Here is a 15,360-nt window from a genome sequence, read left to right as displayed (position 1 = left end):
TTCCCCCTCATACCCCAAGAAACACCCCTGACTCCCTCTAGCACGAGTTATCCGCATTTTTCTTTCGCACTTTTCGGAACCACTGGAACTCCAGGTCTACATTTCAAAACTGTCATTTCGTACTCCCATCATCTTGATTTGTGTAATCATGGTGCCAAATGTTACATTCATGGTAGACGACATTCATGTATCGACGGCAGCATGAATGTAGTGTGTGACGGTAGTATGCAACATTAGTCATGACGGTAAAGGCGTTGCGACGATAATGAAAAAAATGTATCATACGGTTCATGAGAATCGGTTGAAAATTGACTGAGTTATAACAAAAACCAGACCCGTGCAAAAAAAGATTACACCCGATTCTTGATTGAAAGGCACTTAATGGATGGGAAAATTTCTTACAAACTTTCTGGCTAGTATTCGGAATAATTTGTTCACCAAATTCATGTAGGAAAAAATGTTTCTTAAACTTTGTGAAAGAGTTTTCAATTTATCTGCAAATTTCTAAATGAAGCTTACATACAAAACATGATTCCATGGCAAAGAAGCTCCCCAATCCTTCAAGCTCCAAGAGGACGATAACACCAATATATTTGGGAAACACTTTTTTTTATTTTGTGAATTTTGACTTATGCTAACTCTTCACAACCATTGGGGAAACACTGTTCTATTGTAATAAAAAAAGTATAATTTTTGAGTGCTTGAATGGCCATGAGAATCTGAAGGTTTTATATTTGTAATCAAACATATGGAGCGTATTGGAATCGATTTGAATTTTTTCAAATTTTCTACATGATAGTTCAGATGATTTCCTAAAATTACCCAAACCCATACAATACTTTTATATAGTAGTTGCCATTTTTGAGCTGCATTGATTAAAAAAATCGATCATAAAACTTTAGTTCTTTTCAAACGTTAGTCAAGATAAATTCTGAACAAAAAAAAACAAAAAACAAAGCAACATTGTTTTAAAATACAAAGTTTTCATACCAACAAAGTTTCATAGGATCCTGAGAGGGTGCCGTAGATGAGTTTGTGTAAAATTATGAGCCCTAAAATTCATCAAGAACTCCATTAGAAAATAATTTTCCTTATAATTTTTTTAAACTTTTGGAAAAGAAGATTGTTTGAAAAAGTTTACATAGAAGATCTCCCATTAGGCTGACACAAATTTCGATTATCTCTTATGTCAGCCCCCTGGAAAATTTTGGTCGGAATTCGACTTTTTGACGGGGGACACAAATAAATTCAAAAAATTTAAAACTTTGTAGTGAAATTAGAGTTGCCGAGAAAATTTCTTAACAAATCCGATGAGTTTGATGATTTTGCCTAATTGTTTGGCTAACTTTTCATCAAACATATTTATTATTTATCATCACCCCCTTGACGAGTCAACGAGTAAGGGGACAAAAGAAGACAATGAGATTTGTTCCGGCCTTTAAAAAAAATAAAAATATATATATGACATGTTTGTGATGAAAACTCCCTCCGTTTTTTCAGTATATTCAAACAAAATTCTTAATAGGCTCCTGCAGCCACTCAAAAATAAATATGAAAATCCACTAAACATTTTTTCATACTATTTCTTGAAGAATATTTGGCGATTTTTTGGAGGTACCATTGAAGCTCTTTCAAGATGGTTATAGAGTTTCTGGACAAGTTTCGACAACATTTGGACAAAATTTCAGAAACAACGTATGAGTTATTTCATGAAAAACTTTCAGCTGAATTTACGTTAGCATTATCTCATAAAATGTTTGGCGAAATTCCTACCATAGGAAATTTCTAGCGAAGATCACTAACAATTTTTGTGGCCAAGATATCATCGAGAATTTAGAAGCTCTTTCCAAAATAGTTAAAATTACAAAAAATATTTGAACATTTTTTTTCCAATTTGAAATTGAATTCATGTAGAAATATCGGAATTCCGGAAAAAATATGGTAAACTAGATTAGGATTTTCTCAAAAACATTCATGTTTTGTTGCTGAGAGCAACTTGAAGAATTTCTTTGTGTTTTCAAACAGAGTTCTAGCAAAGATTATTTCACAAAATTCCTTACCTCTTTAAATCTCCTAGAGTTTTGTTCTCATAAAAAATTACATCGGCAATTGTATCACGAAAATCCCCTAATAGTATGAAAGATTTTTATAAAATTTTCTTCTAGAAATCTTTCCATGTGCTAGATTTCGTACCATAACTTTTAATTGGCATGCTTCGGAGATTTCAGAAGAATTTTAACTGCTTTTAGTAAGCTTCCATCAAGCAAACTGTGTTCGAATTGTTTTAAAAATATTCTCAAAGATGTGAGGATTTTTTTATAATCATACAAATTGTGCCGAAGGGTTTCAGATTTTCATAAAACTTTTCCCACAGGCAGGGCTCGTGGACATTTGAATAAAAAAAAATCAGTGTCACCTATTTTCCCGGAAAACTTACTTTAAAAAATCATCACTCAAGAACGAAGCATCGTAGAAAAATTTTTTTTTAAGAAAATGAAAGCAAATTTTCTCAGGAATCCAAAAAAAAATATATACGGGAAAAAGTTTAAAACAGTTGAGAAAATTTGCAAAGAAAAGCCGGAAAAACTGTGTCCGAACTCGTGTAAAATTTTCAAAAAAAAATTTTTTTGAGAAAGTAATTTTATTCATCGTTGAGATTCATGGAATTCACTTATTTCGTTTTTAAGTTATGGCCAATTTTGTGAAAAATGTCCAAATGTGCATTTTTTTGGATTCCTGAAAAAAATGGGTTCATTTTTATAAAAAAAAAATCGTCCTTGAGTTAAGATTTTTCAAAGAAAAGACTTATACGGCACATTTGGACATTTTTCTCAAAATTGGCGATAACTCAAAAACGAAAAAAAACGTGCATTCCAAAAATTTTAGCGATTAAAGCTTATGAAATTACCTTCTCAAGAATACTTTTTCGAGAATTTTCCACAAGTTCGGGCATAGTTTTTCCGGTTTTTTTTACGAATTTTCTCAACTGTGGACAATTGTGGTAAAAACTTTTTCCAGTTTATTTTTTTAGATTCCTGAGAAAATTTTCTTTTATTTTCTTAAAAAACTTTGTTTCCACGATGAGTTGTGCTTAAGTTATTATTTTTTCAATTAAGTATTGTCAGGGGAAAACAAACAATTATCACCTGAGTTTTCCGGAAAAATAGGCGACCCGGTTTTAAGTCATTTTTTTTTATTCATTTATCCATGAAGTGGAAAACTTTTCTTGAAAACCTGAGACCCTTCGGCCCAAACCCGTACGGTAATAAAAATATATCCCCATGTTCTAGAAGTATTCAGTTTATTATTTGAGTACTAATCAAACACAAAAATTCTCCTGGAAATTTAAAAGTTTTTTGAGTGAGTATTTTATACATATACAAAACAGTTGGATAATAATAATAAAATATCAACCTCCGCGGCAATACGGTATACACTGCTGTGTAGTTTTTGCCAAAAAGGGCTTCTAAAATAAAACCTTGGAAACAAATTACAACCATTTGCAATTATTAAGGGTTTGAGCAAAAAATATTAAAACAATTGAAAAAAAAATCAGAAACGGTTTGTCCCATTGATGAGCTGTTGTCGACAATAGAATAGGCAATTAATGAGACAATGTGGAGAGGGCCCATAAAGCCAGAGCTGTAGAGGTGTGGGTATTCTGCATGGCCATGCTGACTGTGATGGATTCTATACCCGGTCGGTCCATATTCTTCCTTGGGCATTGCGTATCTTTGTGAATGGCACACAACATACGGTTTCAAATTGATCTTTGGCAGGGGAAGCAATCAGTTATTAACTGTGAAAGTGCTCAAAGAACACTAAGCTAAGAAGTATGAAGAACGTAATGCCACTCTAACCTTTGCTAACTAGATTGTGCCTGTGCCAACCTAACTAACTTAGCTTCCACATACAATAATAATGACGGTTACTATGGAAACGGCGGCCAGGGAGCGTTTACATGGAAGGGCAAAGCGTGGTTACAGGAGCGTGTCAGGAGGTCCCAAGGGATTTAAGGGGTCTTATGAGACAATCCCAGAGGGTTTCAAAGAGTACCAGTAGGTGTTGGAGAAGTTTTATGGATCTCAGATCCCAGAGGATTTCGGAGGAGCTCCAGGTTGTATCAGAGTAACTTAAAAAAAAAGACGCGGACACCGTCTTCAGCCAGAGGCTGTATAGACTGGATTAAACTTAACACTAGACAAGGGACACACGGAGCATGCACCAGTGGATACGGAGAAGTAACTATTCTCACGAAAAGTTTCATCACCCGGAGCGGGAATCGAACCCTCACCCCATAGTATGGTGCGATTAGAAGCTTGGTGACCCTAATCGCACGGCTACGAGGCTCCACTTAAGGGGTCTTGGGGGATTCCAGGGGGTTCCGCAGGGTCTCAGGGCGTTTCATGCGGTCCCATAAAGTTCTAAGAGGAATCCAGGTGTTTGGGGCGTTTCAGGGGCGCTTCAGGAGATCTCAAGGATGTTTTATGGGGATCCAGGGAGTTTCAGGGGGTTCCAGGGGGTCTCAGAAGCACTTCAAAGTGTCTCAGAGGGGTTTCAGGTGGTTTCCGGGGTGTTATAAAGTGTCACAGGGGATTTCAGGGGGCCTCATGAGTGCCTCATTGGGTTCCAAGGGAGTTCCAGAGGGTCTCAGCAGCATTTCAGGGGGACTCAGATACTTCAGGAGGTCTCAGGTTCGAGGGGATTTTCGGGTGTCCCATAAGATTTCAGAGGGTTCCAGGGAGCTACAAGGGGTCCCGTGGTGCTCCAGGGGTTATCAGCAGCGTTTCAGGACGGTATCAAGAGGTTCCATGGGGGCACCAGGAAGCCTCGGGTGCGTTTCACGTGTTTATGGTGGCTTTATGGGGCTTCCAAGGAGTCTGCAGGGCGTTTAAAGAGGGTCTCACAGGCGTTTGAGGAGGACGAGGGGGTCTCAGGGGTGTTTCAGGGATTCCCAGGGGGTTTTAAGGGTTCTCAGGGGCGTATCAGAGGATCTCAGAGAAGTTTAAAGAGGCCACAGAAGGATACAGCCGTTTCATGGAGTCTCAGAGGCATGCCACAGGGGTCCAGAGGCGTTGCAGAGAGTCTCAAGGGTGTTTAGGGAGCTCCCAAGGAGTCCCAGGGGGTTTCAGAAGGTACTTGCAGATTCAGAGACTTTTTAGGGGATCCCAGGGGGTTTCCTGATAGCACACTTGTTCTATATTAGTATATGTGACTCCTGTAGGAACAAATTTGGTCATATATGAGTTATAAAAGCTTTAGTAAAACATGTATGATACTAGGGTTCTGGCGGTTTCCAGGGGGTCTTAGGGCCGCTTCAGGGGGTCGCAGGGGCGTTTTACTTTTTAGTGGAGCCTCGTAGCCGTGCGGTTAGGGTCACCAAGCTTCTAATCGCACCATGCTATGGGGTGAGGGTTCGATTCCCGCTCCGGGCGATGAAACTTTTCGTGAGAATAGTTTCTTCTCCGTATCCACTGGTGCATGCTCCGTGTGTCCCTTGTCTAGTGTTTAAGTTTCAGTCTGTGCAGCCTCTGGCTGAAGACGGTGTCCGCGTCTTTTTTTTTTCTTTTTTTACTCAAGCAACCAAAAGTTCGTATACTCCATGTATGCGTTGTTAAGCACTGAGAGATTTTACTCAATGGGCTGATATTATTTGTCAGAGCTTAATCAGGTTCGCGTGTGAATACTCTGCGAGACAAAGCATTTGAAGCCGATTTTACGACAAAGTTCGAATGAGGTTTACGTAGAACTTCTTGTAAGCTTACGCAGTTGGACATTTAGTTTGACATTTTCAGTTTGTTTTGGTTCGTAATTTATACAAGTGCAAAGCAATAAATTAGTGCCAGTGACGATAATTCAGAAAAGTTTATAAGTTTTCAGCGACTACGATCGCGTTATCGGCGCACGGCCCGACAAGTGAGACGGGATTGAAAACATCCAGCCAAGCCGAAAAACTCCTGCTGAACCCTGATTGGTACAGTTGTCCGCTGCGGGAACAGCGCCTGAGCCTCACAATATGAATTTCTTGCGGTAGTTACAGGTATGTACGTTGAAACATAATAGTAAAACAAAATGTACTTGTGAAATTCAGACACGCTGAGGCTGCTGAACTCGATTTCCGAGTGATTTAATTGAATGAGAACTTCTCCCGTGCTCCGCTTTCTCCGAAGTTCAAGTGAAGTTTACTTTTGGTACGGTTAATATTTACTTTGACTAGTAAGTTCAAAATAAGTTCGAAGCAAGATCGGAACGGAACATTTCAAGTTGTTTTTATATGTGCAATTGCACTGTTATTGAACTTAAATGACACATGTCTCAGGGGCGTTTCGAGGATCATAGGGGGTTTCCAGGGAGTCTGTTACTTTCAAAGGAGTTCCAGGGGGTCTCAGGTGGATACGGACCAGGAACTTCCTGAATCCCTCTAAAATGCCCCTTAAACCTCTCGAAACGCTTCCAAAAGGGCTCTTCAAAGAAACCTCAAAAGGTTTGCACTCTGTTTTTGAAATGAATTAAAATGTGGCCCGAAGATAGGTTATATAACAACAATCAGAAATGTTGTCATAATTCAAAAGTTGTCTGAAAATTTATATTAACTACTGTATATTTTATGGAAAATTTCCCACAGAAGTGCGAATCAAGAAACATCAATGACTTTGGCCAAAAACATACTTAGGAAATCACTTAAAGTTCAGAACTTTGTTAGAAATTGCGCTACGAGTTCAGCTTGAATTTTTTTCTCCTGAAACTGCCTGCAAAAGACTTTTCTTATCATTTCTGTCTATATTTTTGGCAGACATTCTTCCAAGACTAAATCCTCGAGCATATTTGCCAAACTATCTATTCTAAATCTGAATTCCCAAACATATTTTATAGTTTTCTTTGGAAGTTTCGTCTTCATTGGCTTCCTCTGCTGCAAAAGATGTCAAAAATTCCCTCAAGGATTTCAACAACAATATCGTAAGGAAGTTTTTTTATTTTGAGTTTAGCTTTTTGATCTTGTGCGGCTTGTGTCCCCACAGTCCACTTTTGGCCAGTTAGGCTGAGGATCACTGAGCTTTGGCTCAGTTAGCTCTAACAAATATCGACGAACTGTTGAACATAGCATGTTCTACTGTGCTACGCAGAAGAAACTAGAACGAGCAACGTATAAAAGAAGTCCTTTTTTCTTTTTATCATTAATTCAATTAAAATAACACTTTGATTAACATAGAAGTTCCATTTTATTAACATCATACACAGATCAATTTATTACAATCTACAACTTTAAATTTAACACAGGATTCAGTTCATCGGTACGTCTTCAGTTTGAGTCGCGTTTCACTCGTCCCACTCGGATGCCGCGCTTTGCAAATCAACGTCTTACCATTATCGCTAGCCTTGACAACCCGCTGGAGCATTTGCTGAGTAGTAACAGCTCCCCGGGAGCTCTGCGTCAAAAATGGCGTCGACAATCCTTCGTAGACAAGTTGGTCATCTATCGACGATGGAGTGGAATTTGGTATGAGACATGAAAATCTGGGCATCATATTCACATCTTACCTAGGAACCACAGGAAAGTTGCGGCCGGTTTGCCATCTCGGGCCACACATTCAACAACCATAGTCGATCCTTCTTTGAATGCTCCATCATTTGTAGGCAAATCACTGGAAATCAACAACTGTGGTGAGGATGGTTTCACTTTCGCGTCTTTGGATGCATCCTTCTGAATAAGGTTTTCGTTGTTGTTTGCTGTAAAAAACGGATCAGAGTCATCGTCAGTCATCTACAAAACTTTCATTGATAAACTCACTTTTTCTCAGCTTGATTGGCAGCGCGACCTCCATGAACCCATTCGGATATGCATCATGTTCTGCGCGGCATACCAACTGCTTGTCTTCAACAGCCACCGCTTTCCGGTAAAATTGCTCCACTGTTGCCCTGTGGTTAACCACTTCGGTGAAAGCTGCTCCCAATTCGTTGACAACTGGTTTCCCATTCATGTACCACGAAAGCTTAGCTGCAGGCCATCCTTTACTGGAAGCGCACTTGGCAATCAAAGGTTTTCCATAGTCGAACTCGCCGTTGCTGTCGTCCACGTTACTGGACACCTCGATTACCGGCGGCTCCGGAGCGACTGTTTAATCGAGAATCAAATTTAAACCAAATTTAAACCTTCAACTCAATATACAAGTTCAACATTTCACCTTTGAACGCGATATCAATCGTGCCCTTATACGTCTGCCCAGTTACGGAAAGAATGCATTCGAAAGTGCCCTCATTCTTCGCCTGAACCTCGGCTAACGTCACTCCACAGGATCCCTTGCTCCAACCCCTGCCAAAGTACGTCACTCCCTGTACCGGAGTTGGCAGACGCTCACTAGCAGCAAACGGAGCCGGGACTCCCGGAACTTTCACGATGCAGAAATCTATCGGATTGCTTCCGGGAATTTCACACAGAAGATTCAGATTCCTGTGACCCTCCTGGACGAAGGCAAACTTCGGGGCAGTTTGTACCACTATTTCGCCGCACAGAACTGAAAAATGATTACAATCGTTTTCAAAATCACCTATTCAAACACGTGCTCCAACTGGCAAAAACCCACCGAACGGTACCAGTAGCACCAACGACGCAAACAACTTGATCATTTTCTGGACAGCGCTGATTGTCGAATTTTCAAATAATTCACTGGACCACTAGAAACGATTGAGTTGCTTGCAAATGAAAACAAGATCAAACGATTTCGTCGGAGATAAGCAACGGCGACGGCGACACTACTGAACCGAATGGAGATTATGGACACGCTGCGATGGCTTTTAAATTCTTTCCGGATCAAGTGGATAAGGGATGTTTTTTTTGGCTTGATTCAATCACCGAACAGGGTGGGGTAGGATGTTCTTAACATGTAATGTCTAAATTAATGTATTGTTCTCACATAACTTTTTTGCGCAGACGGGCTTGGTGGTCTAGTGACTACCGCTTCTGATTCGTATGCAGAAGGTCCTGGGTTCAATCCCTGGCCCGTCCCTATCCTCCTACTTTGTATCTTACTATGGTCCACTGCACGAATATATTCTGGCCTGCTTACTCTCACCGAAAATTTGACATTTGAGCGGTGCCGGCACCTCTCAAACGTCAAATTTTCCGTGAGAGTGAGCAGGCCAGAATATATTCGTGCAGTGGACCATATGCTTTCTCCTTTTTCTCCACATATACAACTCATGCTCAAAGCTATCGCTAGAACAGAAACGGGTTGAAAAAGCCGTTTCTCTTTCTTCCAACAGCACCGTGTCAATCTATCCAACGCCTACAAGTTATGCAATCAAGCGAGCTGATCCGCATTCTCTTCAGAATAATAAACACTTATCTATCACCTTACCTTACGCCTGGCATCCACGCACCAATGTGTGAACCCATTGCCAACCATATCTCACCAACAGTCCGACATCTGCATGAATTTGTGCAGACGCAGAAGGATATAGGGCCTGCTGTGGATATAAACGATTGCAATCATGGAGCGGATCTGGTTGGATGGTTAGAACACTTAACTATCACGCCGAGGACCTGGGATCGAATCCCACTCCCGACAAACTCACAAAAAATGTGAGTTCTTCCTTCGGAAGGGAAGTAAAGCGTGGGTCCCGAGATGAACTAGCCCAGGGCTAAAAATCTCGTTAATACAGATAAAAAAAAAGATTGCAATCATCACTTCTCTCCCCTTCCCCATATTGACTTGCAACCTGACGTGGCAGGCGTCATTGTCGCCTAACAATAGAAAATCACCAACACTCACACATTGAAGATGCCTGCTTAGTCCCCTGCATATATCTCAATGGTTCCTTGTGTGAGTGTAGCTGCTCTGATTATACTGCAGTAGCATCCACGGGCGGTCAATCAAGCTCAAGCTCAGCTGTTTTCACATAACTTTTTTGCATAATTTTGCAACTTGTAAACTTGCAAAAATGATTTTTTTTGAATAAACTCCTGGAATATTAAATTTATCCAAAACTCACATAACATGAGTTACACAGAGTCAGGATTTCTTGTATATCTTTAACTTTTTCTGAAATTATATTATATAGCACACTTTAATATGTGCCAGTGTTCCCGAAAAGATGCTTGGTGAATTTCATAATGATACATATTCGTAAAAACCTTGAAACTTTTACTGGAAGAAACTCTCCATGCATCCTTGGAGTACTTTTTAAACTCCTTTTTATCTCCTGTATGGAATTCCTGAAGAAAATTTAGGATATTTTCTTGAAGGTATTCCCTGTGAACTCCCATGTAGAGGAATCATTGGGCATATCCTTGAATTAATTTAAAGGTTTTTCTGAAAGGAGACAGGAGAAACTACATTTATTCAGACCACAGGAGGAACTTTGGGCTTTTCCCTCTTTCAAAATGTTTAGTTAAATAAACAACAACAACAACAACACAGGGAGAACTACAGTTATTTTTAGAGAAAGTAATGCCTGGAGAAATCCGCGGAAAAATTCCAAAAGTGTCTGCTCGATAAATAATTGTAAAACATCCTGACAGGACATCTGAGCAAATTTCTGACGGAATCCCTGGATATTTTCTAGAAAGGAATCCTCAGATAAGCCCTTAAACAATTGTTAAAGAATTCCAGGAGGGATTCCTGGAGGAATTCCATGAGGAATTCCTGGAGGATTTCCAGGAGGAATTCCTGGAGGAAGAAAGATACGTTGAGGAATTTCAGGAGCAATTCATGGAGGAATTCCCAGAAGGTTTCTGGGAGAAATTCTAGGAAGAATTCGTGGAGAAAATCAAGGAGGTATTCGAGGAGGAATTTCAGGAGGAATTTCAGGAGGAATTCCAGGAGGAATTCCAGGGGGAATTCCAGGGGAAATTCCAGGAGGAATTCCAGAAGAATTCCAGGTGGAATTCCAGGAGGAACTACGTCGAGGAATTCCAGGAGCAATTCATGGAGGAATTCCCATAAGGTTTCTGGGAGAAATTCTTGGAAGAATTAGTGGAGAAAATCAAGGAGGTATTCGAGGAGGAATTCCAGGAGGAATTCCTGGAGGAATTCCAGGAGGAATTCCTGGAGGAATTCCAGGAGGAATTCCTGGAGGAATTCCAGGAGGAATTCCTGGAGGAATTCCAGGAGGAATTCCTGGAGGAATTCCAGGAGGAATTCCTGGAGGAATTCCAGGAGGAATTCCTGGAGGAATTCCAGGAGGAATTCCAGGAGGAATTCCTGGAGGAATTCCAGGAGGAATTCCTGGAGGAATTCCAGGAGGAATTCCTGGAGGAATTCCAGGAGGAATTCCTGGAGGAATTCCAGGAGGAATTCCTGGAGGAATTCCAGGAGGAATTCCTGGAGGAATTCCAGGAGGAATTCCTGGAGGAATTCCAGGAGGAATTCCTGGAGGAATTCCAGGAGGAATTCCTGGAGGAATTCCAGGAGGAATTCCTGGAGGAATTCCAGGAGGAATTCCTGGAGGAATTCCAGGAGGAATTCCTGGAGGATTTCCAGGAGGAATTCCTAGAGGAATTCCTGGTGGAAATCCAGGAGAAATTCCTGGAGGAATTCCAGGAGGAATTCCTGGAGGAATTCCAGGAGGAATTCCAGAAGGAATTGCAGGAGGAATTCCAGAAGGAAATCCATGAGGAATTCCAGGAGGAATTCCTAGAGGAATTCCAGGAGGAACTCCTTGAGGAATTCCAGGAGAAATTCCTAGAGGAATTCCAGGAGGAATTCCTAGAGGAATTCCAGGAGGAATTCCTAGAGGAATTCCAGGAGGAATTCCTAGAGGAATTCCAGGAGGAATTCCAGGAGGAATTCCTAGAGGAATTCCAGGAGGAATTCCTAGAGGAATTCCAGGAGGAATTCCAGGAGGAATTCCAGGAGGAATTCCTAGAGGAATTCCAGGAGGAATTCCAGGAGGAATTCCAGGAGGAATTCCAGGAGGAATTCCAGGAGGAATTCCAGGAGGAATTCCAGGAGGAATTCCAGGAGGAATTCCAGGAGGAATTCCAGGAGGAATTCCAGGAGGAATTCCAGGAGGAATTCCAGGAGGAATTCCAGGAGGAATTCCAGGAGGAATTCCAGGAGGAATTCCAGGAGGAATTCCAGGAGGAATTCCAGGAGGAATTCCAGGAGGAATTCCAGGAGGAATTCCAGGAGGAATTCCTGGAGGAATTCCAGGACGAATTCCTAGAGGAATTCCAGGAGGAATTCCTAGAGGAATTCCAGGAGGAATTCCTAGAGGAATTCCAGGAGAAATTCCTAGAGGAATTCCAGGAGGAATTCCAAGAGGAATTCCAGGAGGAATTCCAAGAGGAATTCCAGGAGGAATTCCTAGAGGAATTCCAGGAGGAATTCCAGGAGGAATTCCAGGAGGAATTCCTAGAGGAATTCCAGGAGGAATTCCAAGAAGAATTCCTGGAGGAATTCCTTGAGGAATTCCAGGAGGAATTCCTAGAGGAATTCCAGGAGGAATTCCTAGAAGATTTTCAGGAGGAATTCCTAGAAGAATTTCTAGAGGAATTTCTAGAGGAATTCCAGGAGAAATTTCTAGAGGAATTCCAGGAGGAATTTCTACAGGAATTCCAGGAGGAATTTTAAGAGGATTTTCAGGAGGAATTCTAAAAGGAATTCCTAGAGGAATTCCAGAAGGAATTCCTAGAGGAATTCTAGAAGGAATTCCTAGAGGAATTATAGAAGGAATTCTAGAAGGAATTCCTAGAGGAATTCTAGAAGGAATTCTAGAAGGAATTCCTAGAGGAATTCTAGAAGGAATTCTAGAAGGAATTCCTAGAGGAATTCTAGAAGGAATTCCTAGAGGAATTCTAGAAGGAATTCCTAGAGGAATTCCAGAAGGAATTCCTAGAAGAGTTCCAGAAGGAATTCCTTCTAGAATTCCTCTAGGAATTCCTCCTAGAATTCCTTCTAGAATTCCTCTAGGAATTCCTTCTAGAATTCCTCTTGTAGTAATGAGCGGAATTTTTGTATGGTGAGAAGGTAAATTCTCCGTTTCTGGGGAGAAATGGTTCAAAAAGCGTGGATATTATGATTCCCTGCCTAATTTGATGCTGTTTGAGCAAAACTTTGGAAAACTATGTTATTTATGTTGCAAGAAATGAAGGAAACAACAACACTGTTGTCCATAGTTTTGCTCAAACAGCATCAAATTAGGCAAGGAATCATAATACCCACGCTTTTTGCTCCATTTCATTGCAGAAACGGAGAATTTACCTTCTCACCATACTAGAATTCAGCTCATTACTACAAATCTAGTACTTCACCGATCTGTCCTATTCCAGGAGAAATTCCAGGAGGAGTTCCGGGAGGAATTCCAGGAGGAGTTCCGGGAGGAATTCCAGGAGGAACTCCAGGATGAATTCCAGGAGGAATTTCAGGAGGAATTCCAGGGAGAATTTCTTGAGGAATTCCAGGGGGAATTCCAGGAGGAATTCCAAGGGGAATTCCAGGAGGAATTCCAAGGGGAATTCCAGGAGGAATTCCAGGGGCAAATCCAGGAGGAATTTCAGTGGCAATTCCAGGAGGAATTCCAGGGGAAATTCCAGGAGGAATTCCAGGGGCAATTCCAGGAGGAATTCCAGGGGCAATTCCAGGAGGAATTCCAGGGGCAATTCCAGGAGGAATCCCAGGGGGAATTCCAGGAGAAATTCCAGGAGGAATTACAGGAGGAATTCCAGGAGGAATTCCAGGAGGAATTCCTGAAGGAATTCCAGGAGGAATTCCTGGAGGAATTCCAGGAGGCATTCCTGGAGGAATTCCAGGACGAATGCCTAGAGGAATTCCAGGAGGAATTCCTAGAGGAATTCCAGGAGGAATTCCTAGAGGAATTCCAGGAGGAATTCCTAGAGGAATTCCAGGAGAAATTCCTAGAGGAATTCCAGGAGGAATTCCAAGAGGAATTCCAGGAGGAATTCCTAGAGGAATTCCAGGAGGAATTCCAGGAGGAATTCCTAGAGGAATTCCAGGAGGAATTCCAAGAAGAATTCCAGGAGGAATTCCTTGAGGAATTCCAGGAGGAATTCCTAGAGGAATTCCAGGAGGAATTCCTAGAAGATTTTCAGGAGGAATTCCTAGAAGAATTTCTAGAGGAATTTCTAGAGGAATTCCAGGAGGAATTTCTAGAGGAATTCCAGGAGGAATTTCTACAGGAATTCCAGGAGGAATTTTAAGAGGATTTTCAGGAGGAATTCTAAAAGGAATTCCTAGAGGAATTCCAGAAGGAATTCCTAGAGGAATTCTAGAAGGAATTCTAGAAGGAATTCCTAGAGGAATTCTAGAAGGAATTCTAGAAGGAATTCCTAGAGGAATTCTAGAAGGAATTCCTAGAGGAATTCTAGAAGGAATTCCTAGAGGAATTCTAGAAGGAATTCCTAGAGGAATTCTAGAAGGAATTCCTAGAGGAATTCTAGAAGGAATTCCTAGAGGAATTCTAGAAGGAATTCCTAGAGGAATTCCAGAAGGAATTCCTAGAAGAGTTCCAGAAGGAATTCCTAGAGGAATTTCAGAAGGAATTACTAGAGGAATTCCAGAAGGAATTCCTAGAGGAATTCCAGAAGGAATTCCTAGAGGAATTCCAGAAGGAATTCCTAGAGGAATTCCAGAAGGAATTCCTAGAGGAATTCCAGAAGGAATTCCTAGAGGAATTCCAGAAGAAATTCCTAGAGGAATTCCAGAAGGAATTCCTAGAGGAATTCCAGAAGGAATTCCTAGAGGAATTCCAGAAGGAATTCCTAGAGGAATTCCAGAAGGAATTCCTAGAGGAATTCCAGAAGGAATTCCTAGAGGAATTCCAGAAGGAATTCCTAGAGGAATTCTAGAAGGAATTCCTAGAGGAATTCCAGAAGGAATTCCTAGAGGAATTCCAGAAGGAATTCCTAGAGGAATTCCTGGATGAATTTCCAGGAGGCATTCCAGGAGGAATTCCAGGAGGAATTCCTTCTGCAAATTTCAGGAAGAATACCAGGAGGAATTCCTCGAGGAATTCCATGAGGAATTCCTAGAGAAGTTCCAGGAGAAATTCTAAGACAAATTCCAGGAGGAATTCCTGGAGGGCTTCCAGGAGAAATTTCTGGAGGAATCCAAGGAGGATTCCTGGATGAATTCCAGGAGGCATTCCAGGAGGAATTCCAGGAGGAATTCCTTCTGCAAATTTCAGGAAGAATACCAGGAGGAATTCCTCGAGGAATTCCATGAGGAATTCCTAGAGAAATTCCAGGAGAAATTCTAAGACAAATTCCAGGAGGAATTCCTGGAGGGCTTCCAGGAGAAATTTCTGGAGGAATCCGAGGAGGAATCCCAGGAGGAATCCCAGAGGAATCCCAGGAGGAATCCCAGGAGGAATCCCAGGAGGAATTCCTGGAGGAATCCCAGG

General features: G+C 41.2%; 1 protein-coding gene across 1 annotated transcript; it reads right to left on the bottom strand.

Annotated features, from left to right (window-relative positions):
• Positions 1-7,212: 7,212 nt before the first annotated feature.
• Positions 7,213-8,836, bottom strand: LOC109410711 (fasciclin-3). Its single transcript, XM_019684233.3, has 5 exons — positions 8,583-8,836; positions 8,184-8,513; positions 7,790-8,113; positions 7,540-7,728; positions 7,213-7,474 (listed from the first exon to the last, which is right to left on the bottom strand). The coding sequence occupies exons 1-5, from the start codon at positions 8,623-8,625 to the stop codon at positions 7,287-7,289; spliced, it is 1,074 nt and encodes a 357-aa protein (XP_019539778.2). The 5' UTR covers positions 8,626-8,836; the 3' UTR covers positions 7,213-7,286.
• Positions 8,837-15,360: the final 6,524 nt, after the last annotated feature.

This window comes from Aedes albopictus, chromosome 3 (assembly GCF_035046485.1).
Source record: "Aedes albopictus strain Foshan chromosome 3, AalbF5, whole genome shotgun sequence".
NCBI classification, from domain to species: Eukaryota; Metazoa; Arthropoda; class Insecta; order Diptera; family Culicidae; genus Aedes; species Aedes albopictus.
The sequence above is the reverse complement of the archived record's forward strand: the minus strand, read 5'-3'. Positions and strand labels throughout refer to the sequence as shown.